We start from the raw sequence: 25725 nt of genomic DNA, 5'->3' as shown, positions 1-25725 counted from the left end.
CACGTGTGTAAAAAATCACCTAAAACCGTATAATTGTCTAAATCTAGTTTCTTTTCAATCCAAAAGGCAGAGGGAGAAAACACTGTTTAAAACATGCCGGGACCACACATTCTCAAACTTGCGTTCAGCACCATGGATAGCGACTCACACGTTACAATACCAAATAGGTAGTTAACAAATGAGAAACCATCAATAAATGCACAGCAGGCTAGTTTCTACTCATGTTATACTTGAAAATAATTTCTATTTTAACTCGAACAGTAGTTCAAATTTAATTTTCTTGTCAGCTACATAGCACGAAACCCATTTAAGTGACTTTAAAAAAGACACCTCCAATTCTCAACATAAAAAATTGCAATAATAAGTTCTTAATGTAACTATGTCCTTACCTTTTCTTTGTTAGGTAAAGTCTGAGTCCTGGTAAAAGTGTCTCCTCCGTTAATACTGATTAGCTCTCCATCTACAGGTGGAAACGGTGCGGGGAAAACCACCATGTCACTCTTGAGTGTGTCTGAGCTGAAACACACGTCATACTGCTGAGTAGCTTTAGAGTAGGACCAGCTCCCGTCAGGGTGGGTGGTGATCATTGGGGCGCCATATTTGCCGAAACTGCCGTCTGTCCTGTGACATTTGACAGCTATTAAACTGATGAGGCTCAGCAGAAAGATCGCTGACACCGACACAATGGCGATCAACAGATACAAGTTTAAATCAGAGAAGCTCTCCTCTTTCACAGGCACATGTCTGAACTGAGTCTGGATGTCAGCTGTGCTTTCAACCACCACCACATCAATAGACACAGTAGCTGACAGGGAGGGTTCTCCGTTATCAGAAACCAACACCACCAGGGGGTGAGTTTTCAGGTCATTGTCACTCATTCTCCTCTTAGTCCTGATTTCTCCGGTGCTGGTTCCGATCCGGAAGAGGTTGTTTCCTTTGGGCTCAGACAGGTGATAAGAAAGCAACGCATTGTATCCAGAGTCTGCGTCTACAGCCCTGATCTTTGCCACAAAGTAGCCCGCTTCAGCAGAATAGGGGATGCTTTCACTGTTAACGGAGCCGTGCTCAGAATAGGGCGCCAGAATAGCAGGACTGTTGTCATTCTCATCCAGAATAAAAACGTTCACAGTGACGTTACTGCTGAGCGGAGGAACACCAGAGTCTGTGGCCTGAACTTTAAACTGAAATGTTTTTAACTCCTCAAAGTTAAAAGACTGCAGATTGATTATATCTCCAGTCTCTGAGTTGATATTCACCATCGTAGATAACGGCAATGAATTACTGTTAATTTCGACAATTGAATAACTCACCTGGGCATTTTGGTCAGTGTCTGCATCAACTGCAGATACTCTTGTGAGAACAGCTCCAACCGGACTGTTCTCTTTTAACGAAACATTGACCAAAGTGTCTGAAAAACGAGGCGAGTTGTCATTGACATCCGAAATATAAACAGTTAGGTCTCTGGTGCTCGTGAGAGCAGGGATCCCATCATCTGTAGCTGTGATCGTTATATTATAATGTGAAGCACTCTCTCTGTCTAGCTGTCCGTCTACTACCAAAGAATAGTAGTTTTTGTAATTTGTTTCCAATTTAAAGGCGCTATCATTTTTAATATCACAATGAACAACTCCATTTTTACCTCCATCTCTGTCCAGGACTGACACAAGTGCAACAGCAGTACCTATTTTTGCGTCCTCTTTCACTGTGTTAATCAGCGATGTTACAAATATTTCTGGGGCATTGTCATTTAAATCCACTATCTCTATTAATACTTTGCACTGTGCTGCCATTGGAGGGGAGCCTTTATCACTAGCTGTCACGCGGATTTCAAAAGCTGGGTGCTCTTCAAAGTCAATCATCCCCTTAACTGTCAACAAACCTGTGTGTTCATCAATTTCAAAAATTTCCAAAACATGGTCTTGATCTTTGCTGCTCAGTGAATATGAAATTTCCCCGTTTGGCCCGTCATCAGCGTCTGATGCCGTTACTGTTATGACTGAAGCACCAAGAGGTACATTTTCAGTAATTTTTGTTTTATACAATGATTTGGTAAATACTGGGATGTTATCATTGATGTCTAAGACACTGATTATTATTTCTGATGTTCCAGATTTCGGAGGTGTCCCACCATCGACAGCAGTCAATATAAGTTTAATTACCGGCTGTTTTTCTCGGTCTAAAGGTTTCTGGAGGACGAGCTCAGCAGACACACTGTCTCCTTTGTTCACTGCTAATGAAAAATGGTCATTTGGATTTAGCTTGTATGTACTAATACCATTTTTCCCTGCGTCGGCATCATAGGCCGATAGCACAAGAAATGTGGCCCCCGGTAATGTGCTTTCTGGTATTTCAATACTTTGCGAATTAGTACTGAAAGACGGATAATTATCATTAGCATCTAGAATGTTTATTTCTAAACGATAAAGCTTTAATGGAGAATTTATCACAGCCTCTACGCTTATTGTGCATTTTGTTGCCTTCGCACAGAGCTCCTCTCTGTCTATTCTATCATTGACAAAGAGAATACCAGTCTGGAGATTCACCTCGAAAAATTTTCTCTTTGATCCGGTAACAATCTGAAACATGCGAGACTCCAGATCATTTACACTGAGGTTTAAATCCTTGGCTATATTTCCCACAGAAGTCCCTGTATTCACCTCTTCTGATATGGAGTAGGAGAGCTGTCCGGACACAGCTTCCCAGTAACATTCCAGCAGCACAAATAACACGTATGCTACCACAGGATTCCTCTTAATTGAAGACATAATCCCATCCGACGTGAAATCAACATAGAAACAAGTTGTGGATGTTATCCGTCGAGGAAAGTACGGGGAAAACTATGGTCCTTTCATCTAAATTTGTCCACAATGCAGATCATGTCCCAGCCTTCTCTCTCTCTCCTTCTGCGTCTCTTTGTGTCAAAGCCCAACAAGACATCATCACGCTCTTAATCTGGGAGGGGCGTCAAAACCAGAGTAAAGTCATCTCTGTTTTATGGTCTATAGTGCCTCCCCGTGGCCTTTTGACAAATTACACTACAAACCAAAAGAAACAGACTACAGCATTACAAAAACCCGCCTTTCTGTAATGCTCAACACAGAAATAGCCAGTTTCAAAACGAACAGAATGCCAGGAAATATCAGCTTGCTTTCTTGGAATTTCTGAATGAAATTGTCTGATTGTCTGTCAATATTTAATGATTTATATATAACAAAATGAGGGTCAACACATTTGTTTGTGATTGACATGTTACGTCTTGGACTAGAGTGTAAAGTACATTCAAACAATCCTTTACAATATACCGTAAATGATATTGCGCTATAACAGTAGATCTCAAAGGGTCGTTGTTGATATGCTCAAACAAAAGGTCATTGAAGTTAACTGAATGAGTGCACCTCCGAATAATTAGAAAGTCAAATGAAAATGACTCTCTTACATAGCAACAGAGGCATGGACTATGAAAAATACTGCACACCAACACTGCAAATTAATCAGCCATCAAATGTATAAGAAAACACTGAACTCCATGTAACAGTGGCATTATTAGAAGAAGAAATGCAGAACGTTGTTCTTTACAGCTGAGCGAAAATATATGTAATAATTGGTGGAAATAAATAATTGATGATAACTAAAAACGTGATATTATTGACAATTAAGGTCAAGAACTATGAACGTAACTTTTATTTGTGTGTGTGTGTGTGTAAAATACAGCATAACACTAGCACAGTCTGCTTTTCGGGTAAGAAAAGGCAACCCTGTCTCCTTGAAATTACGTTTATATACTACTAAACTATTTTCCCGATAGTTGCGATGGCAAACGTAATCGCTGCCTGGATTATGTTCACAAGCAACATTTTCTGCGAATGAATGAAGCCTTCATGTTAATGCATCACTGAAGTTTTAGTTGGGTACTAGTTCTGGTGTACAGCACCATGGACAGCAACAATTGCATTTGAATGGAAGAGACTGGCTTATAAATTGTAGACAATGACAGATGCAAAACTTCTCTCTTTTTTCCAAAGCATTCAGTACAAGAAAAGGGAAGAAATCAGTTTCCACAACAACATGTTGTACATGTGTAACATCTACAAAGAGACAAAGAAAGAAGAAAAACGAACTAATGACTAAATACAGGAATAGCAAATACGGTCAGCGTTTAGCAACACTTATTAGCTAAATTTGTAGGCCGATACAAGCGTGCTGGTCTTACCTTTTCTTTAGTGGGTAAAGTCTGAGTTCTGGTAAAAGTGTCTCCTCCATTAATACTGATCAGCTCCGCATCTACAGGTGGAAACGGCGCGGGGAAAACCACCATATCACTCTTGAGTGTGTCTGAGCTGAAACACACGTCATATTGCTGAGTAGCTTTAGAGTAAGACCAGCTCCCGTCAGGGTGGGTGGTGATCATTGGGGCGCCGTACCTGCCGAAACTGCCGTCTGTCCTGTGGCATTTGACAGCTATTAAACTGATGAGGCTCAGCAGAAAGATCGCTGACACCGACACAATGGCGATCAGCAGATACAGGTTTAAATCAGAGAAAGTCTCCTCCTTCACAGGCACATGTCTGAACTGAGTCTGGATGTCAGCTGTGCTTTCAACCACCACCACATCAATAGACACAGTAGCTGACAGGGAGGGTTCTCCGTTATCAGAAACCAACACCACCAAGGGGTGAGTTTTCAGGTCATTGTCACTCATTCTCCTCTTAGTCCTGATTTCCCCGGTGCTGGTTCCGATCCGGAAGAGGTTGTTTCCTTTGGGCTCAGACAGGTGATAAGAAAGCAGCGCATTGTATCCAGAGTCTGCGTCTACAGCCCTGATCTTTGCTACAAAGTAGCCCGCTTCAGCAGTATAGGGGATGCTCTCACTGTTAACGGAGCCGTGCTCAGAATAGGGCGCCAGAATAGCAGGACTGTTGTCATTTTCATCTAGAATAAAAACGTTCACAGTCACGTTGCTGCTGAGCGGAGGAACACCAGAGTCTGTGGCCTGAACTTTAAACTGGAACGTTATTAACTCCTCAAAGTTAAAAGACTGCAGATTGATTATATCTCCAGTCTCTGAGTTAATATTCACCATCGTAGATAACGGCAACAAGTTACTGTCACTTTGTATAAATGAGTAGCTCACCTGACCATTTTGATTTATATCAGCATCAACTGCTGTCACTGTTTTAATAACTGATCCTACTGGACTGTTTTCTTTCACATAAACATTAATCAGCGGCTCCGAGAAGCGAGGCGGGTTGTCATTGACATCAGAAACATGAACAGTCACTATGCTTGTGCTGGAGAGAGGTGGAGTCCCTCCATCAGTTGCTACAATAGTGACATTATACTGGGCCTTAGTCTCTCTATCAAGCGGCCCATTAACTACTATTGAGTAATAATTTTTATAATTTGTTTCCAATTTAAATGGGGTCTCATTTGAAATTACAGCTTTTACTTCACCGTTTTTCCCTCCATCCTTGTCCAGTACAGAGACAAGCGCAATAGCAGTGCCGAGTTTCGCATCCTCCTTTACTGTGTTTAGCAGTGACGTCACAGTGATCTCAGGAGCGTTGTCATTAATGTCCACCACTTCTACCAGCACTTTACAATGAGCAGACATCGGAGGTGTGCCTTTATCACTGGCCTGTGCATGAATCTCAAATGCAGGATTTTCTTCATAGTCGATCTTACCTTTGACTGAAATTTCGCCTGTTTTAGAATCAATTTGGAATAAATCTAAAACATGATCCTGACCTTTACTTCTCAATGAATATTCTATCTCACTGTTTAACCCCTCGTCTGCATCTGTTGCATTCAGAATGATCACTTTAGATCCTTTTGGCAAGTTTTCAGGAATTTGAATTTTGTATAAAGATTTACTGAAAACGGGAGGATTGTCGTTAATATCTAACACGTTGATAATAATTTGTGAGGTTCCTGACTTCGATGGATTTCCTCCGTCTATTGCAGTCAGTGTGAGTTTTATAACAGAGTCATGCTCACGGTCTAAAGATTTCTGCAGTACTAACTCGGCAGACACACTCTCTCCGCCTTTGTGAATATCTAAAGAGAAATAATCATTCGTACTAAGCTTATATGTACTAACACCATTCTTGCCAACATCCAAATCCGATGCCTCTATGAGCCCAAATTTCACTCCCGGTAAAGTACTTTCCGCAATGTTTAGTGACTGTAATTGCTCAGAGAAGGCGGGTGCATTATCATTTATATCTAATATAGTTACCTCCAAACGATAAAGCTTCAGTGGGTCGTTGATCACGGCCTCTACACTGACAGTACATTTTGTAGCCTTCGCACAGAGCTCTTCTCGGTCTAATCTTTCATTGACATAAAGAACGCCCGTTTTCAGATTTACATCGAAATGTTTTCGCTTTGTTCCACTAACAATCTGAAACATGCGAGACTCTAAATCATGGGCGTTGAGATTTAGATCCTTGGCAATATTTCCGACAGAAGTCCCTGGGTTTACCTCCTCTGAGACGGAATACGAGAGCTGTCCAGACACCGCTTCCCAGCAATAATTCAGCAGCACGACCACAAGATATATCCGAAAAGAAATCGTTCTGCTTGAGAAATACATAATTGTATCCAGTCCGAAAGGTATAAATCCCAGTCCAACTACTCCCGTCAAACAATAATATTAAAATCAAAATACACGGATCCACGTTTTCGCATTTTTACCAGCCAGCCTGGAAATGTTTTCACTCCTTTCTCTTCGCCCTCCGTCTCTTTGTAACAAAGCCCAGAGAAACATCATCATCATCCTCTGTTTCTGGGAGGAGTCTTGTGCTTCATGGAATAACGTCCAGATGTCATGGTCTACAGTGTCCCCATGTGGTGATATAACATAACTGCATTCAACCTCTGACAACAGCACGGGAATGACTAACCAACTGTGCAAACGCAACAATTTCATAAGACTAACGAGATATACAATTGTGTTCAGCTATGTCAAATAATCCCAAGTACCACGATTTCACTTGATTCTCCCTGTCTTTGTAATGTTTGTTTTCTTGGTTTTAATCCATACCGATAGAGCAGCACCTGCAACTAATGTACCGGCTATAAAAATACACATAAAAACAAACATTACAACACACTTATCAAGATAGAGAGAAAGTTGAAGGTTTTGATGGCTGATAAAAAAAATGCTCTTTTCCTATTTTCTGCACACATAAAGTATTAGGTATTAAAATACCTTTCCTAAATGGTATGAAATGGAGTGACCACCATTCATCAACAAATAAAAATAACTGCCATAAAACCCAAATAAATGTGCAAAAGACTACACTTTTCCGTTATGGGTAAATACATTTTCCGCGTTGCACTCTGCTGCTCGCACACAACACGCTGTGGTGCTTATTTCAGCACCATGGACAGCGACATACATTTTCTGTACAGTGAGAATGAAGTCTTCATGTTAATGCATCACTGAAGTTGTAGCTGGGTACTAGTTCTGGTGTACAGCACCATGGACAGCGACAATTGCATTTGAATGGAAGAGACTGGCTTATAAATTGTAGACAATGACAGATGCCAAACTTCTCTCTTTTTTCCAAAGCATTCAGTACAAGAAAAGGGAAGAAATCAGTTTCCACAACACGTTGTACATGTGTAACATCTACGAAGAGTCAAAGAAAGAAGGAAAAACGAACTAATTACCAAATACAGGAATCGCAAATAAGGTCAGCGTTTAACATAACCTATTGGCTAAATTTGTAGGCCGATACAAGCGTGCTGCTCTTACCTTTTCTTTAGTGGGTAAAGTCTGGGTCCTGGTAAAAGTGTCTCCTCCGTTAATACTGATCAGCTCCGCATCTACAGGCGGAAACGGCGCGGGGAAAACCACCATATCACTCTTCAGTGTGTCTGAGCTGAAACACACGTCATACTGCTGAGTAGCTTTAGAGTAAGACCAGCTCCCGTCAGGGTGGGTGGTGATCATTGGGGCGCCGTACCTGCCGAAACTGCCGTCTGTCCTGTGGCATTTGACAGCTATTAAACTGATGAGGCTAAGCAAAAAGATCGCTGACACCGACACAATGGCGATCAGCAGATACAAATTTAAATCAGAGAAGCTCTCCTCTTTCACAGGCACATGTCTGAACGGAGTCTGGATGTCAGCTGTGCTTTCAACCACCACCACATCAATAGACACAGTAGCTGACAGGGAGGGTTCTCCGTTATCAGAAACCAACACCACCAAGGGGTGAGTTTTCAGGTCATTGTCACTCATTCTCCTCTTAGTCCTGATTTCTCCGGTGCTGGTTCCGATCCGGAAGAGGTTGTTTCCTTTGGGCTCAGACAGGTGATAAGAAAGCAGCGCATTGTATCCAGAATCTGCGTCTACAGCCCTGATCTTTGCCACAAAGTAGCCCGCTTCAGCAGAATAGGGGATACTCTCACTGTTAACGGAGCCGTGTTCAGAATAGGGCGCCAGAATAGCAGGACTGTTGTCATTCTCATCCAGAATAAAAACGTTCACAGTCACGTTGCTGCTGAGAGGAGGAACACCAGAGTCTGTGGCCTGAACTTTAAACTGGAACGTTATTAACTCCTCAAAGTTAAAAGACTGCAGATTGATTATATCTCCAGTCTCTGAGTTAATATTCACCATCGTAGATAACGGCAACAAGTTACTGTCACTTTGTATAAATGAGTAGCTCACCTGACCATTTTGATTTATATCAGCATCAACTGCTGTCACTGTTTTAATAACTGATCCTACTGGACTGTTTTCTTTCACATAAACATTAATCAGCGGCTCCGAGAAGCGAGGCGGGTTGTCATTGACATCAGAAACATGAACAGTCACTATGCTTGTGCTGGAGAGAGGTGGAGTCCCTCCATCAGTTGCTACAATAGTGACATTATACTGGGCCTTAGTTTCTCTATCAAGCGGCCCATTAACTACTAACGAGTAATAATTTTTATAATTTGTGTCCAATTTAAATGGGGTCTCATTTGAAATTACAGCTTTTACTTCACCGTTTTTCCCTCCATCCTTGTCCAGTACAGAGACAAGCGCAATAGCAGTGCCGACTTTTGCATCCTCCTTTACTGTGTTCAGCAGTGACGTCACAGTGATCTCAGGAGCGTTGTCATTAATGTCCACCACTTCTACCAGCACTTTACAATGAGCAGACATCGGAGGTGTGCCTTTATCACTGGCCTGTGCATGAATCTCAAATGCAGGATTTTCTTCATAGTCGATCTTACCTTTGACTGAAATTTCGCCTGTTTTAGAATCAATTTGGAATAAATCTAAAACATGATCCTGACCTCTTTTTCTCAATGAATATTCTATCTCACTGTTTAACCCCTCGTCTGCATCTGTTGCATTCAGAATGATCACTTTAGATCCTTTTGGCAAGTTTTCAAAAAGTTGAATCTTGTATAAAGATTTACTGAAAACTGGATGGTTGTCGTTATTATCTAACACGTTGATAATAATTTGTGAGGTTCCTGACTTCGATGGATTTCCTCCGTCTATTGCAGTCAGTGTGAGTTTTATAACAGAGTCATGCTCACGGTCTAAAGATTTCTGCAGTACTAACTCGGCAGACACACTCTCTCCGCCTTTGTGAATATCTAAAGAGAAATAATCATTCGTACTAAGCTTATATGTACTAACACCATTCTTGCCAACATCCAAATCCGATGCCTCTATGAGCCCAAATTTCACTCCCGGTAGAGTATTTTCTGCAATGTCAAGTGACTGTAATTGGTCAGAGAAATTGGGTGCATTATCATTTATATCTATTATAGTTACCTCCAAACGATAAAGCTTCAGTGGGTCGTTGATCACGGCCTCTACACTGACAGTACATTTTGTAGCCTTCGCACAGAGCTCTTCCCGGTCTAATCTTTCATTGACATAAAGAACGCCCGTTTTCAGATTCACATCGAAATATTTTCTCTTTGATCCACTAACAATCTGAAACATGCGAGACTCTAAATCCTGGACGTTGAGATTTAGATCCTTGGCAATATTTCCGACAGAAGTCCCTGGGTTTACCTCCTCTGAGACGGAATACGAGAGCTGTCCAGACACCGCTTCCCAGCAATAATTCAGCAACCCGAGCACAAGATATATCCGAAAAGCGTTTGCTCTGCTTGAGAAATACATAATTATATCCAGCCCGAAAAGGTATAAATCCCAGTCCAACCACTCCTGTCAAACAATAATATTAAAATCAAAGTATACGGATCCACGTTTTCGCATTTTACCAGCAAGCCTGGAAATGTTTTCACTCCTTTCTCTTCGCCCTCCGTCTCTTTGTAACAAAGCCCAGAGAAACATCATCATCATCCTCTGTTTCTGGGAGGAGTCTTGTGCTTCATGGAATAACGTCCAGATGTCATGGTCTACAGTGTCCCCATGTGGTGATATGACATAACTGCATTCAACCTCTGACAACAGCACGGGAATGACTAACCAACTGTGCAAACGCAACAATTTCATAAGACTAACGAGATATACAATTGTGTTCAGCTATGTCAAATAATCCCAAGTACCACGATTTCACTTGATTCTCCCTGTCTTTGTAATGTTTGTTTTCTTGGTTTTAATCCATACCGATAGAGCAGCACCTGCAACTAATGTACCGGCTATAAAAATACACATAAAAACAAACATTACAACACACTTATCAAGATAGAGAGAAAGTTGAAGGTTTTGATGGCTGATAAAAAAATGCTCTTTTCCTATTTTCTGCACACATAAAGTATTAGGTATTAAAATACCATTCCTAAATGATATGACATGGAGTGACCACCATTCACCAGCAAATAAAAATAACTGCCATAAAACCCAAATAAATGTGCAAAAGACAATACACTTTTCCGTTATGGGTAAATACATTTTCCGCGTTGCACTCTGCTGCTCGCACACAACACGCTGTGGTGCTTATTTCAGCACCATGGACAACGACATACATTTTCTGTACAGTGAGAATGAAGTCTTCATGTTAATGCATCACTGGAGTTGTGGGTGGGTACTAGTTCTGGTGTACAGCACCATGGACAGCGACAATTGCATTTGAATGGAAGAGACCGGCTTATAAGTTGTAGACAATGACAGATGCCAAACTTCTCTCTTTTTTCCAAAGCATTCAATACAAGAAAAGGAAAGAAATCAGTTTCCACAACACGTTGTACATGTGTAACATCTACAAAGAGTCAGAGAAAGAAGGAAAAACGAACTAATTACTAAATACAGGAATCGCAAATAAGGTCAGCGTTTAACAACACCTCTTAGCTAAATTTGTAGGCCGATACAAGCGTGCTGGTCTTACCTTTTCTTTAGTGGGTAAAGTCTGAGTCCTGGTAAAAGTGTCTCCTCCATTAATACTGATCAGTTCCGCATCTACAGGTGGAAATTGCGCGGGGAAAACCACCATGTCGCTCTTGAGTGTGTCTGAGCTGAAACACACGTCATACTGCTGAGTAGCTTTAGAGTAAGACCAGCTCCCGTCAGGGTGGGTGGTGATCATTGGGGCGCCGTACCTGCCGAAACTGCCGTCTGTCCTGTGACATTTGACAGCTATTAAACTGATGAGGCTCAGCAGAAAGATCGCTGACACCGACACAATGGCGATCAACAGATACAGGTTTAAATCAGAGAAGCTCTCCTCCTTCACAGGCACATGTCTGAACTGAGTCTGGATGTCAGCTGTGCTTTCAACCACCACCACATCAATAGACACAGTAGCTGACAGGGAGGATTCTCCGTTATCAGAAACCAACACCACCAAGGGGTGAGTTTTCAGGTCATTGTCACTCATTCTCCTCTTAGTCCTGATTTCCCCGGTGCTGGTTCCGATCCGGAAGAGGTTGTTTCCTTTGGGCTCAGACAGGTGATAAGAAAGCAGCGCATTGTATCCAGAGTCTGCGTCTACAGCCCTGATCTTTGCCACAAAGTAGCCCGCTTCAGCAGAATAGGGGATACTCTCACTGTTAACGGAGCCGTGCTCAGAATAGGGCGCCAGAATAGCAGGACTGTTGTCATTCTCATCCAGAATAAAAACGTTCACAGTCACGTTGCTGCTGAGCGGAGGAACACCAGAGTCTGTGGCCTGAACTTTAAACTGGAACGTTTTTAACTCCTCAAAGTTAAAAGACTGCAGATTGATTACATCTCCAGTCTCTGAGTTAATATTCACCATCGTAGATAACGGCAACGAGTTAGTGTTACTTTGTATAAATGAGTAGCTCACCTGACCATTTTGATTGACATCAGCATCAACTGCTGTCACTGTTTTAATGATTGATCCTACTGGACTGTTTTCTTTCACATAAACATTAATCAGCGGCTCCGGGAAGCGAGGCGGGTTGTCATTGACATCAGAAACATGAACAGTCACTATGCTGGTGCTGGAGAGAGGTGGAGTCCCTTCATCAGTCGCTACGATAGTGACATTATACTGGGCCTTAGTCTCTCTATCAAGCGGCCCATTAACTACTAAAGAATAATAGTTTTTATAATTTGTTAACAATTTAAATGGGGTCTCATTTGAAATTACAGCTTTTACTTCACCGTTTTTCCCTCCATCCTTGTCCAGTACAGAGACAAGTGCAATAGCAGTGCCGACTTCAGCATCCTCTTTCACTGTATTTAGCAGTGACGTCACAGTGATCTCAGGAGCGTTGTCATTAATGTCCACCACTTCAACCAGCACTTTACAATCAGCAGACATCGGAGGTGTGCCTTTATCACTGGCCTGTGCATGAATCTCAAAAGCAGGATTTTCTTCATAGTCGATCTTTCCTTTGACTAAAATTGCACCTGTTTTAGAATCAATTTCAAATAAATCTAAAACCTGATCCTGACCTTTACTTCTCAATGAATATTCTATTTCACTGTTCAAACCTTCATCTGCATCTGTCGCATTCAAAACAATCACAGTTTTACCTACTCGTAAGTTCTCAGAAACCCGTGCCTTATACAAAGAACTACTGAAAACCGGAGCGTTGTCGTTAATGTCTAAAACATTGATAACAATTTGAGATGTCCCTGACTTGGGTGGATTTCCGTCATCGACAGCAGTCACTGTAAGTTTTACAGTACTTTCTTTCTCTCGGTCTAAAGCTTTCTGAAGCACAAGCTTGGCAGACACACTCTCTCCCCCTTTGTGAATCTCTAAAGAAAAATAATCATTCGGACTTATCTTATATGTACTAACATCATTCTTACCAACATCGAGATCTGACGCCCCGATAAATCCAAATTTCCCTCCCGGCACAGTACTCTCTGCAATGTTAAGAGACTGCAAATTCTCAGGGAAATATGGTGCATTATCGTTTATATCGACTACATTAATCTCCAAACGATACAGCTTCAGTGGATTGTTGATCACGGCCTCTACACTGACAGTACATTTTGTAGCCTTCGCACAGAGCTCCTCACGGTCGATTCTTTCATTAACATAAAGAACACCCGTTTTCAGATTTACATCGAAATATTTTCGTTTTGATCCGCTGACGATCTGAAACATACGCGCTTCCAAGTCATGAACATTAAGGTTTAGATCTTTAGCGAGATTTCCCACAGAGGTCCCCGGGTTTACCCCCTCTGATACCGAGTAAGAGAGCTGTCCAGATACCGCTTCCCAGCAACAATCCAAGAGAACAACGACTATATAAATCCCAAAAGGGCTCCGTATCCTCCGTGTCGACATATTTGTATCCAGCCTGAACAGATCATATGGATCCCAGTCTCAAAAATCCTCTCTAATGATTCAGGATGAACGCGAAACACCAGAATCCAGTTTCTTTGCGTGATAAGGGGTAACAAAGAGACAATAACTGATCGCCACACAATTCACTCTTGCACTGCGTCTCTTTGTAACAAAGCCCCGAGAAACATCATCATCCTCTGAATCTGGGAGGAGCTTGAAGCATTGAAGAGGAGCATCGAAATGTGATGGTCTACAATGTCCCCGTGTGGTCATTTGAAATAACTACATTCACCACAAAAACAGACAAATCACCTCCATTCTTCAGAACTGTCAAGTCCACACACAGCCAACAAGAAGTCACAACTCAAAAACTATCAATTTCCCGTATTTAATTTTTCACAAATACTACAGAATTAAGAAAAAACTAAACAAAGATGCAAAACACAATACTGTCTCTTTTCCTCTAATATGATTAAGGTAATTAAATTATCCAGAGAAATATATTTTTTAATTGTGATGAAATCTTCTTTGCATAATTCATATCAGTAAACATAAATAGTAATAGGCCTAATGGTGAGATGTTGGGTCGACGAAATTTTAGTTTCGCACCCTGCGGACTGTACACAACAGAGTGGCGCTTTTTCAGAACCATGGACAACGACACACTGCAGTAGTGCCCCCGAAAAATGAATTAGAAGTTTTCTTTATTAACTCAAAGGTTGTAATTACTTTGGTCCATGTATCGTACAAATTTAAAACCACACATCCCTACAAATGTACATTGTTGAAATGTTGTATTTTCACTTCATATTTAAGAAAAAAAAATGGAGGGACATTTTTTCAGCAGCTCTCGAGGATGAAGACATGTGGCTTTTCATACTTTTTCAAACTTCATGTGTGAGAACAAAAACACGGACGAACATGTTTTAGCTTCACCCCCGACAGTAGAATAATATGAACTGTTGATTTTTCATACTTCTCTTACCTTTTCTTTACTGGGTAAAGTCTGAGTCCTGGTAAAAGTGTCTCCTCCGTTAATGCTGATCAGCTCCGCATCTACAGGTGGAAACGGCGCGGGAAAAACCACCATGTCACTCTTGAGTGTGTCTGAGCTGAAACACACGTCATACTGCTGAGTAGCTTTAGAGTAAGACCAGCTCCCGTCAGGGTGGGTGGTGATCATTGGGGCGCCGTACCTGCCGAAACTCCCGTCTGTCCTGTGGCATTTGACAGCTATTAAACTGATGAGGCTCAGAAGAAAGATTGCTGACACCGACACAATGGCGATCAGCAGATACAGGTTTAAATCAGAGAAGCTCTCCTCCTTCACAGGCACATGTCTGAACTGAGTCTGGATGTCAGCTGTGCTTTCAACCACCACCACATCAATAGACACAGTAGCTGACAGAGAGGGTTCTCCGTTATCAGAAACCAACACCACCAAGGGGTGAGTTTTCAGGTCATTGTCACTCATTCTCCTCTTAGTCCTGATTTCCCCGGTGCTGGTTCCGATCCGGAAGAGGTTGTTTCCTTTGGGCTCAGACAGGTGATAAGAAAGCAGCGCATTGTATCCAGAGTCTGCGTCTACAGCCCTGATCTTTGCCACAAAGTAGCCCGCTTCAGCAGAATAGGGGATGCTCTCACTGTTAACGGAGCCGTGCTCAGAATAGGGTGCCAGAATAGCAGGACTATTGTCATTCTCATCCAGAATAAAAACGTTCACAGTCACGTTGCTGCTGAGCGGAGGAACACCAGAGTCTGTGGCCTGAACTTTAAACTGAAACGTTTTCAACTCCTCAAAGTTAAAAGACTGCAGATTGATTATATCTCCAGTCTCTGAGTTTATGTTTACCATTGTAGATAAGGGCAACGAGTTACTGTTACTTTGTAAAAATGAGTAGCTCACCTGACTGTTCCGGTCAGTGTCAGCATCAGTTGCAGTCACCGTTTTAATAACTGCTCCTACCGGTCGGTTCTCATTCACGTAAACATTAATCAGCGGCTCCGGGAAGCGAGGCGGGTTGTCATTGACATCAGAAACATGAACAGTCACTATGCTTGTGCTGGAGAGAGATGGAGTCCCTTCATCAGTTGCTACAATAGTGACATTATACTGGGCCTTAGTCTCTCTATCAAGCGGCCCATTAACTACTAAAGAATAATAGTTTTTATAATTCGTGTCCAATTTAAATGGGGTCTCATTTGGGATTATAACTTTTACTTCACCATTTTTCCCTCCATCCTTGTCCAGTACAGAGACAAGTGCAATAGCAGTGCCGACTTCAGCATCCTCTTTCACTGTATTTAGCAGTGACGTCACAGTGATCTCAGGAGCGTTGTCATTTATGTCCACCACTTCAACCAGCACTTTACAGTGAGCAGACATCGGAGGAGTACCTTTATCACTGGCCTGTGCATGAATTTCAAACGCAGGGTTTTCTTCATAGTCGATCTTTCCTTTGACTAAAATTGCACCTGTTTTAGAATCAATTTCAAATACATCTAAAACCTGATCCTGACCTTTACTTCTCAATGAATATTCTATCTCACTGTTCAAACCTTCATCTGCATCTGTCGCATTCAAAATTATCACAGTTTTACCTACTGATAAGTTCTCAGAAACCCGTGCTTTGTACAAAGAACTACTGAAAACCGGAGCGTTGTCGTTAATGTCTAAAACATTTATAATGATTTGAGATGTCCCTGACTTGGGTGGATTTCCGCCGTCGACAGCAGTCATGGTAAGTTTTACAGTACTTTCTTTTTCTCGGTCTAAAGCTTTTTGAAGCACAAGCTCGGCAGACACACTCTCTCCCCCTTTGTGAACCTCTAAAGAAAAATAATCATTCGGACTTATCTTATATGTACTAACATCATTCTTACCAACATCGAGATCTGACGCCCCGATAAATCCAAATTTCCCTCCTGGCACAGTACTCTCTGCAATGTTAAGAGACTGCAAATTCTCAGGGAAATATGGGGCATTATCATTTATATCGACTACATTAATCTCCAAACGATACAGCTTCAGTGGATTGTTGATCACGGCCTCTACACTGACAGTACATTTTGTAGCCTTCGCACAGAGCTCCTCACGGTCGATTCTTTCATTAACATAAAGAACACCCGTTTTCAGATTTACATCGAAATATTTTCGTTTTGATCCGCTGACGATCTGAAACATACGCGCCTCCAAGTCATGAACATTAAGGTTTAGATCTTTAGCGAGATTTCCCACAGAGGTCCCCGGGTTTACCTCCTCTGATACCGAGTAAGAGAGCTGTCCAGATACCGCTTCCCAGCAACAATCCAAGAGAACAACGACTATATAAATCCCAAAAGGGCTCCGTTTCCTCCGCGTCGACATATTTGTATCCAGCCTGAACAGATCATATAGACCCCAGTCTCAAAAATCCTCTCTAATGATTCAGGATGAACGCGAAACACCAGAATCCAGTTTCTTTGCGTGATAAGGGGTAACAAAGAGACAATAACTGATCGCCACACAATTCACTCTTGCACTGCGTCTCTTTGTAACAAAGCCCCGAGAAACATCATCATCCTCTGAATCTGGGAGGAGCTTGAAACATTGAAGAGGAGCATCGAAATGTGATGGTCTACAATGTCCCCGTGTGGTCATTTGAAATAACTACATTCACCACAAAAACAGACAAATCACCTCCATTCTTCAGAACTGTCAAGTCCACACACAGCTAACAAGAAGTCACAGCTCATAGGTCACCAAAAACTATCTATTTCCCTTATTTAATTAATCACAAACAGTACAAAATAAAGAAAAAAATAAAAAAACAAAAATGCATATATACAACATTGTCTCTCTGTTTTTGTAATATGATCAAGGTAATTAAATTATCCAGAGAAATATATTCTTTAATTATGATGAAACCTGATATGTATAATTCATATGAGTAAATATAAATAGTAATGAAGTATCCGTTTCGCACCCTCTAGACTGTTCACAACACACAGTGGGGCTTTTTTTCAGCACCATGGACAACGACATACTGCAATAGCGCTCCCGAATAATGAATTAGAGGTCTCCTCTATGTTAACTTCATTATTGTTATTACTTTGGTCCATGTCTTCTTACAAATTCAAAACTAAACATCTTTAAAAATGTATGGCCACCAGGGGATCAGCAAATGGCAACTGCGTGGTGGCACCGCGCAAAACTACTTTCGATTAGTCATCTTTTTCAGTAAGAGGGGTTAAATTTTTGGAATACCCTACCAACAGAAATAAAAACACAAACTGATCTGAAAAGGTGAAAGACTGGCTGAAAAAAAAAAAAAAACCTGCGATCACTGATCAATGATCATGCACTTGTGCACGCACACATGGTCATGGACATGTACACACGGATAGAAGAACAGACACATACAGATAAACAAACTTACATACATACTCATAAAGACTACGTGCATGTATGTCGGACACACCTATAAACATTATACACATAATCACATATTGCCATGAATTAGGGAACATACACACGTGTACACACACGCAACACATGTAAATTGATTATGTGACGTAAATACTGTTGTTATTGAGAATGTCACTATTTATTATGAGCTCTATTTAACTAATATACTTCTGTTGATGATATGTTATGACGATTTTTAAGTAGAAAAGCCTAACCAGGGACAGGGGTCGCAAATTAGCCTCGGCTAGAAATCCTATATACAACACATCTGTTTCATGTTATTTTAACCTGTTACAATGTTTTTTGCAACGTCCCTGACAAATAAGCTAATACATAAATAAATAAACAAATACATCACTTGAAAAGTTGTATTTTCACTTCATATTCAAGAAAAAATGAAGGGACAAGTTTTCAGCAGCTCTTGAGGATGAAAAAGCCACATGCCTCACTTCATCTGATTTTATACTTTTTCAAATGTGTGTAAGAACAAAATCTCGCAGGAACATGCTTTCAGTCTCATCTCTCGACAGTTAAATAATATGAACTGAGACATATTGATTTTTCATACTTTTCTTACCTTTTCTTTAGTGGGTAAAGTCTGAGTCCTGGTAAAAGTGTCTCCTCCGTTAATACTGATCAGCTCTGCATCTACAGGCGGAAATTGCGCGGGGAAAACCACCATGTCGCTCTTGAGAGTGTCTGAGCTGAAACACACGTCATACTGCTGAGTAGCTTTAGAGTAAGACCAGCTTCCGTCAGGGTGGGTGGTGATCATTGGGGCGCCGTACCTCCCGAAACTGCCGTCCGTCCTGTGACATTTGACAGCTATTAAACTGATGAGGCTCAGCAGAAAGATCGCTGACACCGACACAATGGCGATCAGCAGATACAGGTTTAAATCAGAGAAGCTCTCCTCCTTCACAGGCACATGTCTGAACTGAGTCTGGATGTCAGCTGTGCTTTCAACCACCACCACATCAATAGACACAGTAGCTGACAGAGAGGGTTCTCCGTTATCAGAAACCAACACCACCAAGGGGTGAGTTTTCAGGTCATTGTCACTCATTCTCCTCTTAGTCCTGATTTCCCCGGTGCTGGTTCCGATCCGGAAGAGGTTGTTTCCTTTGGGCTCAGACAGGTGATAAGAAAGCAGCGCATTGTATCCAGAGTCTGCGTCTACAGCCCTGATCTTTGCCACAAAGTAGCCCGCTTCAGCAGAATAGGGGATGCTCTCACTGTTAACGGAGCCGTGCTCAGAATAGGGTGCCAGAATAGCAGGACTATTGTCATTCTCATCCAGAATAAAAACGTTCACAGTCACGTTGCTGCTGAGCGGAGGAACACCAGAGTCTGTGGCCTGAACTTTAAACTGAAACGTTTTCAACTCCTCAAAGTTAAAAGACTGCAGATTGATTATATCTCCAGTCTCTGAGTTTATGTTTACCATTGTAGATAAGGGCAACGAGTTACTGTTACTTTGTAAAAATGAGTAGCTCACCTGACTGTTCCGGTCAGTGTCAGCATCAGTTGCAGTCACCGTTTTAATAACTGCTCCTACCGGTCGGTTCTCATTCACGTAAACATTAATCAGCGGCTCCGGGAAGCGAGGCGGGTTGTCATTGACATCAGAAACATGAACAGTCACTATGCTTGTGCTGGAGAGAGATGGAGTCCCTTCATCAGTTGCTACAATAGTGACATTATACTGGGCCTTAGTCTCTCTATCAAGCGGCCCATTAACTACTAACGAATAATAGTTTTTATAATTCGTGTCCAATTCAAATGGGGTCTCATTTGGGATTATGACTTTTACTTCACCATTTTTCCCTCCATCCTTGTCCAGTACAGAGACAAGTGCAATAGCAGTGCCGACTTCAGCATCCTCTTTCACTGTATTTAGCAGTGACGTCACAGTGATCTCAGGAGCGTTGTCATTTATGTCCACCACTTCAACCAGCACTTTACAATCAGCAGACATCGGAGGAGTACCTTTATCACTGGCCTGTGCATGAATTTCAAACGCAGGATTTTCTTCATAGTCGATCTTTCCTTTGACTAAAATTGCACCTGTTTTAGAATCAATTTCAAATATATCTAAAACCTGATCCTGACCTTTACTTCTCAATGAATATTCTATCTCACTGTTCAAACCTTCATCTGCATCTGTCGCATTCAAAACTATCACAGTTTTACCTACTGGTAAGTTCTCAGAAACCCGTGCCTTATACAAAGAACTACTGAAAACCGGAGCGTTGTCGTTATTGTCTAAAATATTGATAACAATTTGAGAAGTCCCTGACTTGGGTGGATTTCCGCCGTCGACAGCAGTCACTGTAAGTTTTACAGTACTTTCTTTTTCTCGGTCTAAAGCTTTTTGAAGCACAAGCTTGGCAGACACACTCTCTCCCCCTTTGTGAACCTCTAAAGAAAAATAATCATTCGGACTTATCTTATATGTACTAACATCATTCTTACCAACATCGAGATCTGACGCCCCGATAAATCCAAATTTCCCTCCTGGCACAGTACTCTCTGCAATGTTAAGAGACTGCAAATTCTCAGGGAAATATGGTGCATTATCATTTATATCAACTACATTTATCTCCAAACGATACAGCTTCAGTGGATTGTTGATCACGGCCTCTACACTGACAGTACATTTTGTAGCCTTCGCACAGAGCTCCTCACGGTCGATTCTTTCATTAACATAAAGAACACCCGTTTTCAGATTTACATCGAAATATTTTCGTTTTGATCCGCTGACGATCTGAAACATACGCGCCTCCAAGTCATGAACATTAAGGTTTAGATCTTTAGCGAGATTTCCCACAGAGGTCCCCGGGTTTACCTCCTCTGATACCGAGTAAGAGAGCTGTCCAGATACCGCTTCCCAGCAACAATCCAAGAGAACAACGACTATATAAATTCCAAAAGGGCTCCGTATCCTCCGTGTCGACATATTTGTATCCAGCCTGAACAGATCATATGGATCCCAGTCTCAAAAATCCTCTCTAATGATTCAGGATGAACGCGAAACACCAGAATCCAGTTTCTTTGCGTGATAAGGGGTAACAAAGAGACAATAACTGATCGCCACACAATTCACTCTTGCACTGCGTCTCTTTGTAACAAAGCCCCGAGAAACATCATCATCCTCTGAATCTGGGAGGAGCCTGAAGCACTGAAGAGGAGCATCGAAATGTGATGGTCTACAATGTCCCCGTGTGGTCATTTGAAATAACTACATTCACCACAAAAACAGACAAATCACCTCCATTCTTCAGAACTGTCAAGTCCACACACAGCCAACAAGAAGTCACAACTCAAAAACTATCAGTTTCCCTTATTTAATTTTTCACAAATACTACAGAATTAAGACAAAACTGAACAAAGATGCAAAACACAATACTGTCTCTCTTTTCCTCTAATATAATCAAGATAATTAAATTATCCAGAGAAATATATTTTTTAATTGTGATGAAATCTTCTTTGTATAATTCATATCAGTAAACATAAATAGTAATAATGGTGAGATGTTGGGTCGACGAAATTTTAGTTTCGCACCCTGCGGACTGTACACAACAGAGTGGCGCTTTTTTTCAGCACCATGGACAACGACACACTGCAGTAGTGCTCCCGAAAAATGAATTAGATGTTTTCTTTAATAACTTGAAGGTTGTAATTACTTTGGTCCATGTATGTACAAATTTAAAAACCAGACATCCCTACAAATGTACATTGTTGAAATGTTGTATTTTCACTTCATATTTAAGAAAAAAATGGAGGGACATTTTTTCAGCAACTCTCGAGGATGAAGACATGTGGCTTTTCATACTTTTTCAAACTTCATGTGTGAGAACAAAAACACGGACGAACATGTTTTAGCTTCACCCCCGACAGTAGAATAATATGAACTTTTGATTTTTCATACTTCTCTTACCTTTTCTTTACTGGGTAAAGTCTGAGTCCTGGTAAAAGTGTCTCCTCCGTTAATACTGATCAGCTCTGCATCTACAGGTGGAAACGGTGCAGGGAAAACCACCATGTCGCTCTTGAGTGTGTCTGAGCTGAAACACACGTCATACTGCTGAGTAGCTTTAGAGTAAGACCAGCTCCCGTCAGGGTGGGTGGTGATCATTGGGGCGCCGTACCTGCCGAAACTGCCGTCTGTCCTGTGACATTTGACAGCTATTAAACTGATGAGGCTCAGCAGAAAGATTGCTGACACCGACACAATGGCGATCAGCAGATACAGGTTTAAATCAGAGAAGCTCTCCTCCTTCACAGGCACATGTCTGAACTGAGTCTGGATGTCAGCTGTGCTTTCAACCACCACCACATCAATAGACACAGTAGCTGACAGGGAGGGTTCTCCGTTATCAGAAACCAACACCACCAAGGGGTGAGTTTTCAGGTCATTGTCACTCATTCTCCTCTTAGTTCTGATTTCTCCGGTGCTGGTTCCGATCCGGAAGAGGTTGTTTCCTTTGGACTCAGACAGGTGATAAGAAAGCAGCGCGTTGTATCCAGAGTCTGCGTCTACAGCCCTGATCTTTGCCACAAAGTAGCCCGCTTCAGCAGAATAGGGGATGCTCTCACTGTTAACGGAGCCGTGCTCAGAATAGGGCGCCAGAATAGCTGGACTGTTGTCATTCTCATCCAGAATAAAAACGTTCACAGTCACGTTGCTGCTGAGCGGAGGAACACCAGAGTCTGTGGCCTGAACTTTAAACTGAAACATTTTTAACTCCTCAAAGTTAAAAGACTGCAGATTGATTATATCTCCAGTCTCTGAGTTGATATTCACCATTGTAGATAACGGCAACGAGTTACTGTTACTCTGTAGAAATGAGTAGCTCACCTGGCTGTTCTGGTCAGTGTCAGCATCAGTTGCAGTCACCGTTTTAATAACTGCTCCTACCGGTCTGTTCTCATTCACGTTAACATTAATCACAGGCTCTGAGAAGAGAGGCGGGTTGTCATTGACATCAGAAACGTGTATAGGAACTACACTCGTGCTAGAGAGTGGCGGGGTGCCTTTATCAGTGGCGACTATGGTGACGTTGTAGTTAGAGATACTCTCTCTGTCCAAAGGCCCATCAACTAACAACGAATAATAATTTTTGTAGTTTGTTTCGAGTTTGAATGGAACCTCATTTTGAATTTGGATTTTCACATTACCATTTTCTCCACCATCTTTATCGAGGACGGACACAAGTGCAACTACGGTACTTATATTAGAGTCCTCTTTCACTGTATTATGCAGTGACGTAATGGTGATCTCAGGAGCATTGTCATTGAGGTCCACAACTTCTACCAACACTTTACAATGAGCGGACATTGGAGGCTGGCCTTTATCACTTGCCTCCACACGTATCTCAAAAGCTTTCCTTTCTTCAAAGTCTATATTGCCTTTTACCTTAATGACGCCCGTTTGACTTTCAATTTCAAAGATATCAAGTACGTGATCTTGATCTTTGCTTCTTAATGAATACACAATCTCGCCGTTCAGACCCTCATCTGCATCGGTGGCGTTCACAGCGATAACTAGTGTGCCCAGGGGCGTGTTTTCGGGAATCTTTGTCTTATACAAAGATTCGCTGAATATCGGAATGTTATCATTAATGTCTAAAACATTGATAACGAGCTGTGAGGTGCCTGATTTCGGAGGAGTCCCTCCATCTACAGCGGTCAGTGTCATGGTGATAACAGGCTGCTTCTCTCTGTCTAAAGCTTTCCTCAGCACTAACTCAGCAGACACACTGTCACCTGTTTTGTGCACTGCCAAAGAGAAATGTTCATTTTGGCTTAATTTGTAAGTATTGACTCCGTTTCTCCCCACATCTGCATCAGTTGCTTCAGATAATGCGAATTTCACTCCCGGTAAAGTACTCTCTGCTATATACAAATTTTGCAATTTGGTCGTAAATAATGGGGCATTATCATTTACATCTAAAATGTCTATGTCAATACGATAAAGCTTCAAAGGGTTATTTATCACGGCCTCTGCACTGACTGAGCATTTAAGTTCCTCTGCGCAAAGCTCCTCTCTGTCTATTCTCTCACTGACATACAGAACACCAGTCTTAAGATTTACCTCGAAGAATTTCCTCTTTGATCCAGTAACAATTTGAAACATGCGGGTTTCCAAGTCCTGTAAATTAATGGTTAAATCCTTAGCGATATTTCCAACATGAGTCCCCGGGTTTACCTCCTCTGAGACCGAATAGGAGAGCTGCCCAGACACCGTGTCCCAGTAACAATCCAGTAGAAATAGCCCTAGATATATCCCTAAACAGCTCCATCTACAAGGCGAAGACATTCTTCTATCCAGTGTGAACGAAGCATAAATAACAAAAGAAAAAAAAATCCAATTGCGGTCAAATGTTTTTGACACTATGGAAGATAAGCTCTGGATACTGAAGGAATAAAGCGTGCTTGTTCCACCGTCCTCTGTCTGTTTATAACAAAGACTGAAGAAATATCCCTATTGCCTGAAAACGGGAGGGGCCTAGTTGTATCACAGAGAGGCGCTGACTCTGATGGATCAACACTGGCGCCATGTGGTGAAAGTGGCAAAGTGCAGAGAGTAGTGAATGTGTGTTGTTGCTTCTTAAGGCCTCACAGGAGCTATAAAAAACACTAGGGACATCAACAAGAAGTAATCATAATTATATGTGCTGTTGAACAGCCTAACTGATATTACAAAAAAACTGCAGTTTCATGTATGTAGCTTTAAATGAGTTTTCAGCACCATGGACATGTCCTGAATATAAAACCTGTTATTTCTGCCTGGATGTGTGCTGACTGCCAAAATTCATATTTTACAAGATGGTACATGAATGCAATGCAATGTAGAAATAAATAATTTATTTTCTTCCCACTGTGCCCACATTACCCCATCTCCTTTTCTCCTTTTCTCTTTGTTTTTCTCTGTTAGCCTTGAGGGCAATAGATGTATTTAACTCTATGAACAAAAGAAGGATATCCATGTGCTGCGGTATATTTCAGTGTATTTTAGTGTTTCACCACATTTCCACAGAGACAGTAGTCATGAGCTTATGAACATTCCCTCGTTTGTAATCCCAGGATTAAGCTCTGGATTCAGAAACTCCTGTCCTATTTCCCCTCTGTGGGTAACATGATTTGATTTGAAAATATTAATAACCATCACACACTGAGCCGCAGTCATCCGTTAACCCCAAAATGCAATAATAATAATAGCTCACAAACAATGACTTGTATACTCAATTTTCCTAATGTATGGCAAGTGAAAATTGTATTTATATTGACACTGAATAGAATGCACATGTTGGTTATTTATATACATACAAGCGCACAAAGATCACCCGGCCCATCAGACCCAGACAGCCCATGATGAAATTCAATGATTCATGGTTTATTTGTAGGTCACTGTCTATATTGCTCCAACCTTGAAGGACTTCTGTCTGGATTATCTTTCTCATAAAATCAACATGATACACGTGGACCACTGATGTTAGAGTTTACTCAACTCTGTAAAGTGAATTTATCCTTTTAAAACTCATAAATCTTACTGGAGATTCTGCTTTGTGGCCTGCTGACACT

General features: G+C 41.5%; 5 protein-coding genes across 8 annotated transcripts in view; all 5 read right to left on the bottom strand.

The window, feature by feature from the left end:
- LOC137189403 (protocadherin alpha-C2-like) overlaps positions 1-25725 on the bottom strand; it is a 135177-nt gene that overhangs the window by 86394 nt on the left and 23058 nt on the right. The window contains exon 1 of one of the 4 annotated variants that reach the window (XM_067599204.1): positions 14677-17218. The exons of 1 other annotated variant lie outside the window; for it this stretch is intronic. In XM_067599204.1, coding sequence (XP_067455305.1) covers positions 14677-17058 — 2382 coding nt within the window. In that variant the 5' untranslated portion in view covers positions 17059-17218. Of the gene's footprint in view, positions 1-389; positions 2971-4210; positions 6756-14676; positions 17219-25725 lie in introns of those variants that run through there. 2 more of the 4 variants (XM_067599205.1, XM_067599212.1) reach the window with 2 other exon arrangements.
- LOC137189402 (protocadherin alpha-3-like) lies at positions 7648-10642 on the bottom strand. Its single transcript, XM_067599199.1, has one exon. It carries the CDS (start codon positions 10139-10141, stop codon positions 7706-7708), a length of 2436 nt encoding a protein of 811 aa, XP_067455300.1. The 5' UTR covers positions 10142-10642; the 3' UTR covers positions 7648-7705.
- LOC137188818 (protocadherin alpha-3-like) lies at positions 11256-14019 on the bottom strand. The gene has a single exon (XM_067598397.1). The coding sequence runs from the start codon at positions 13689-13691 to the stop codon at positions 11256-11258; it is 2436 nt and encodes an 811-aa protein (XP_067454498.1). The 5' UTR covers positions 13692-14019.
- Positions 18535-21510, bottom strand: LOC137189401 (protocadherin alpha-3-like). Its single transcript, XM_067599198.1, has one exon. It carries the CDS (start codon positions 21095-21097, stop codon positions 18701-18703), a length of 2397 nt encoding a protein of 798 aa, XP_067455299.1. The 5' UTR covers positions 21098-21510; the 3' UTR covers positions 18535-18700.
- On the bottom strand, positions 22064-24577 carry LOC137188817 (protocadherin alpha-3-like). Its single transcript, XM_067598396.1, has one exon. The coding sequence runs from the start codon at positions 24458-24460 to the stop codon at positions 22064-22066; it is 2397 nt and encodes a 798-aa protein (XP_067454497.1). The 5' UTR covers positions 24461-24577.

This window comes from Thunnus thynnus, chromosome 9 (genome assembly GCF_963924715.1).
Source record: "Thunnus thynnus chromosome 9, fThuThy2.1, whole genome shotgun sequence".
Classification (NCBI taxonomy): Eukaryota; Metazoa; Chordata; class Actinopteri; order Scombriformes; family Scombridae; genus Thunnus; species Thunnus thynnus.
This window is presented reverse-complemented; position numbering and strand designations above follow the sequence as displayed.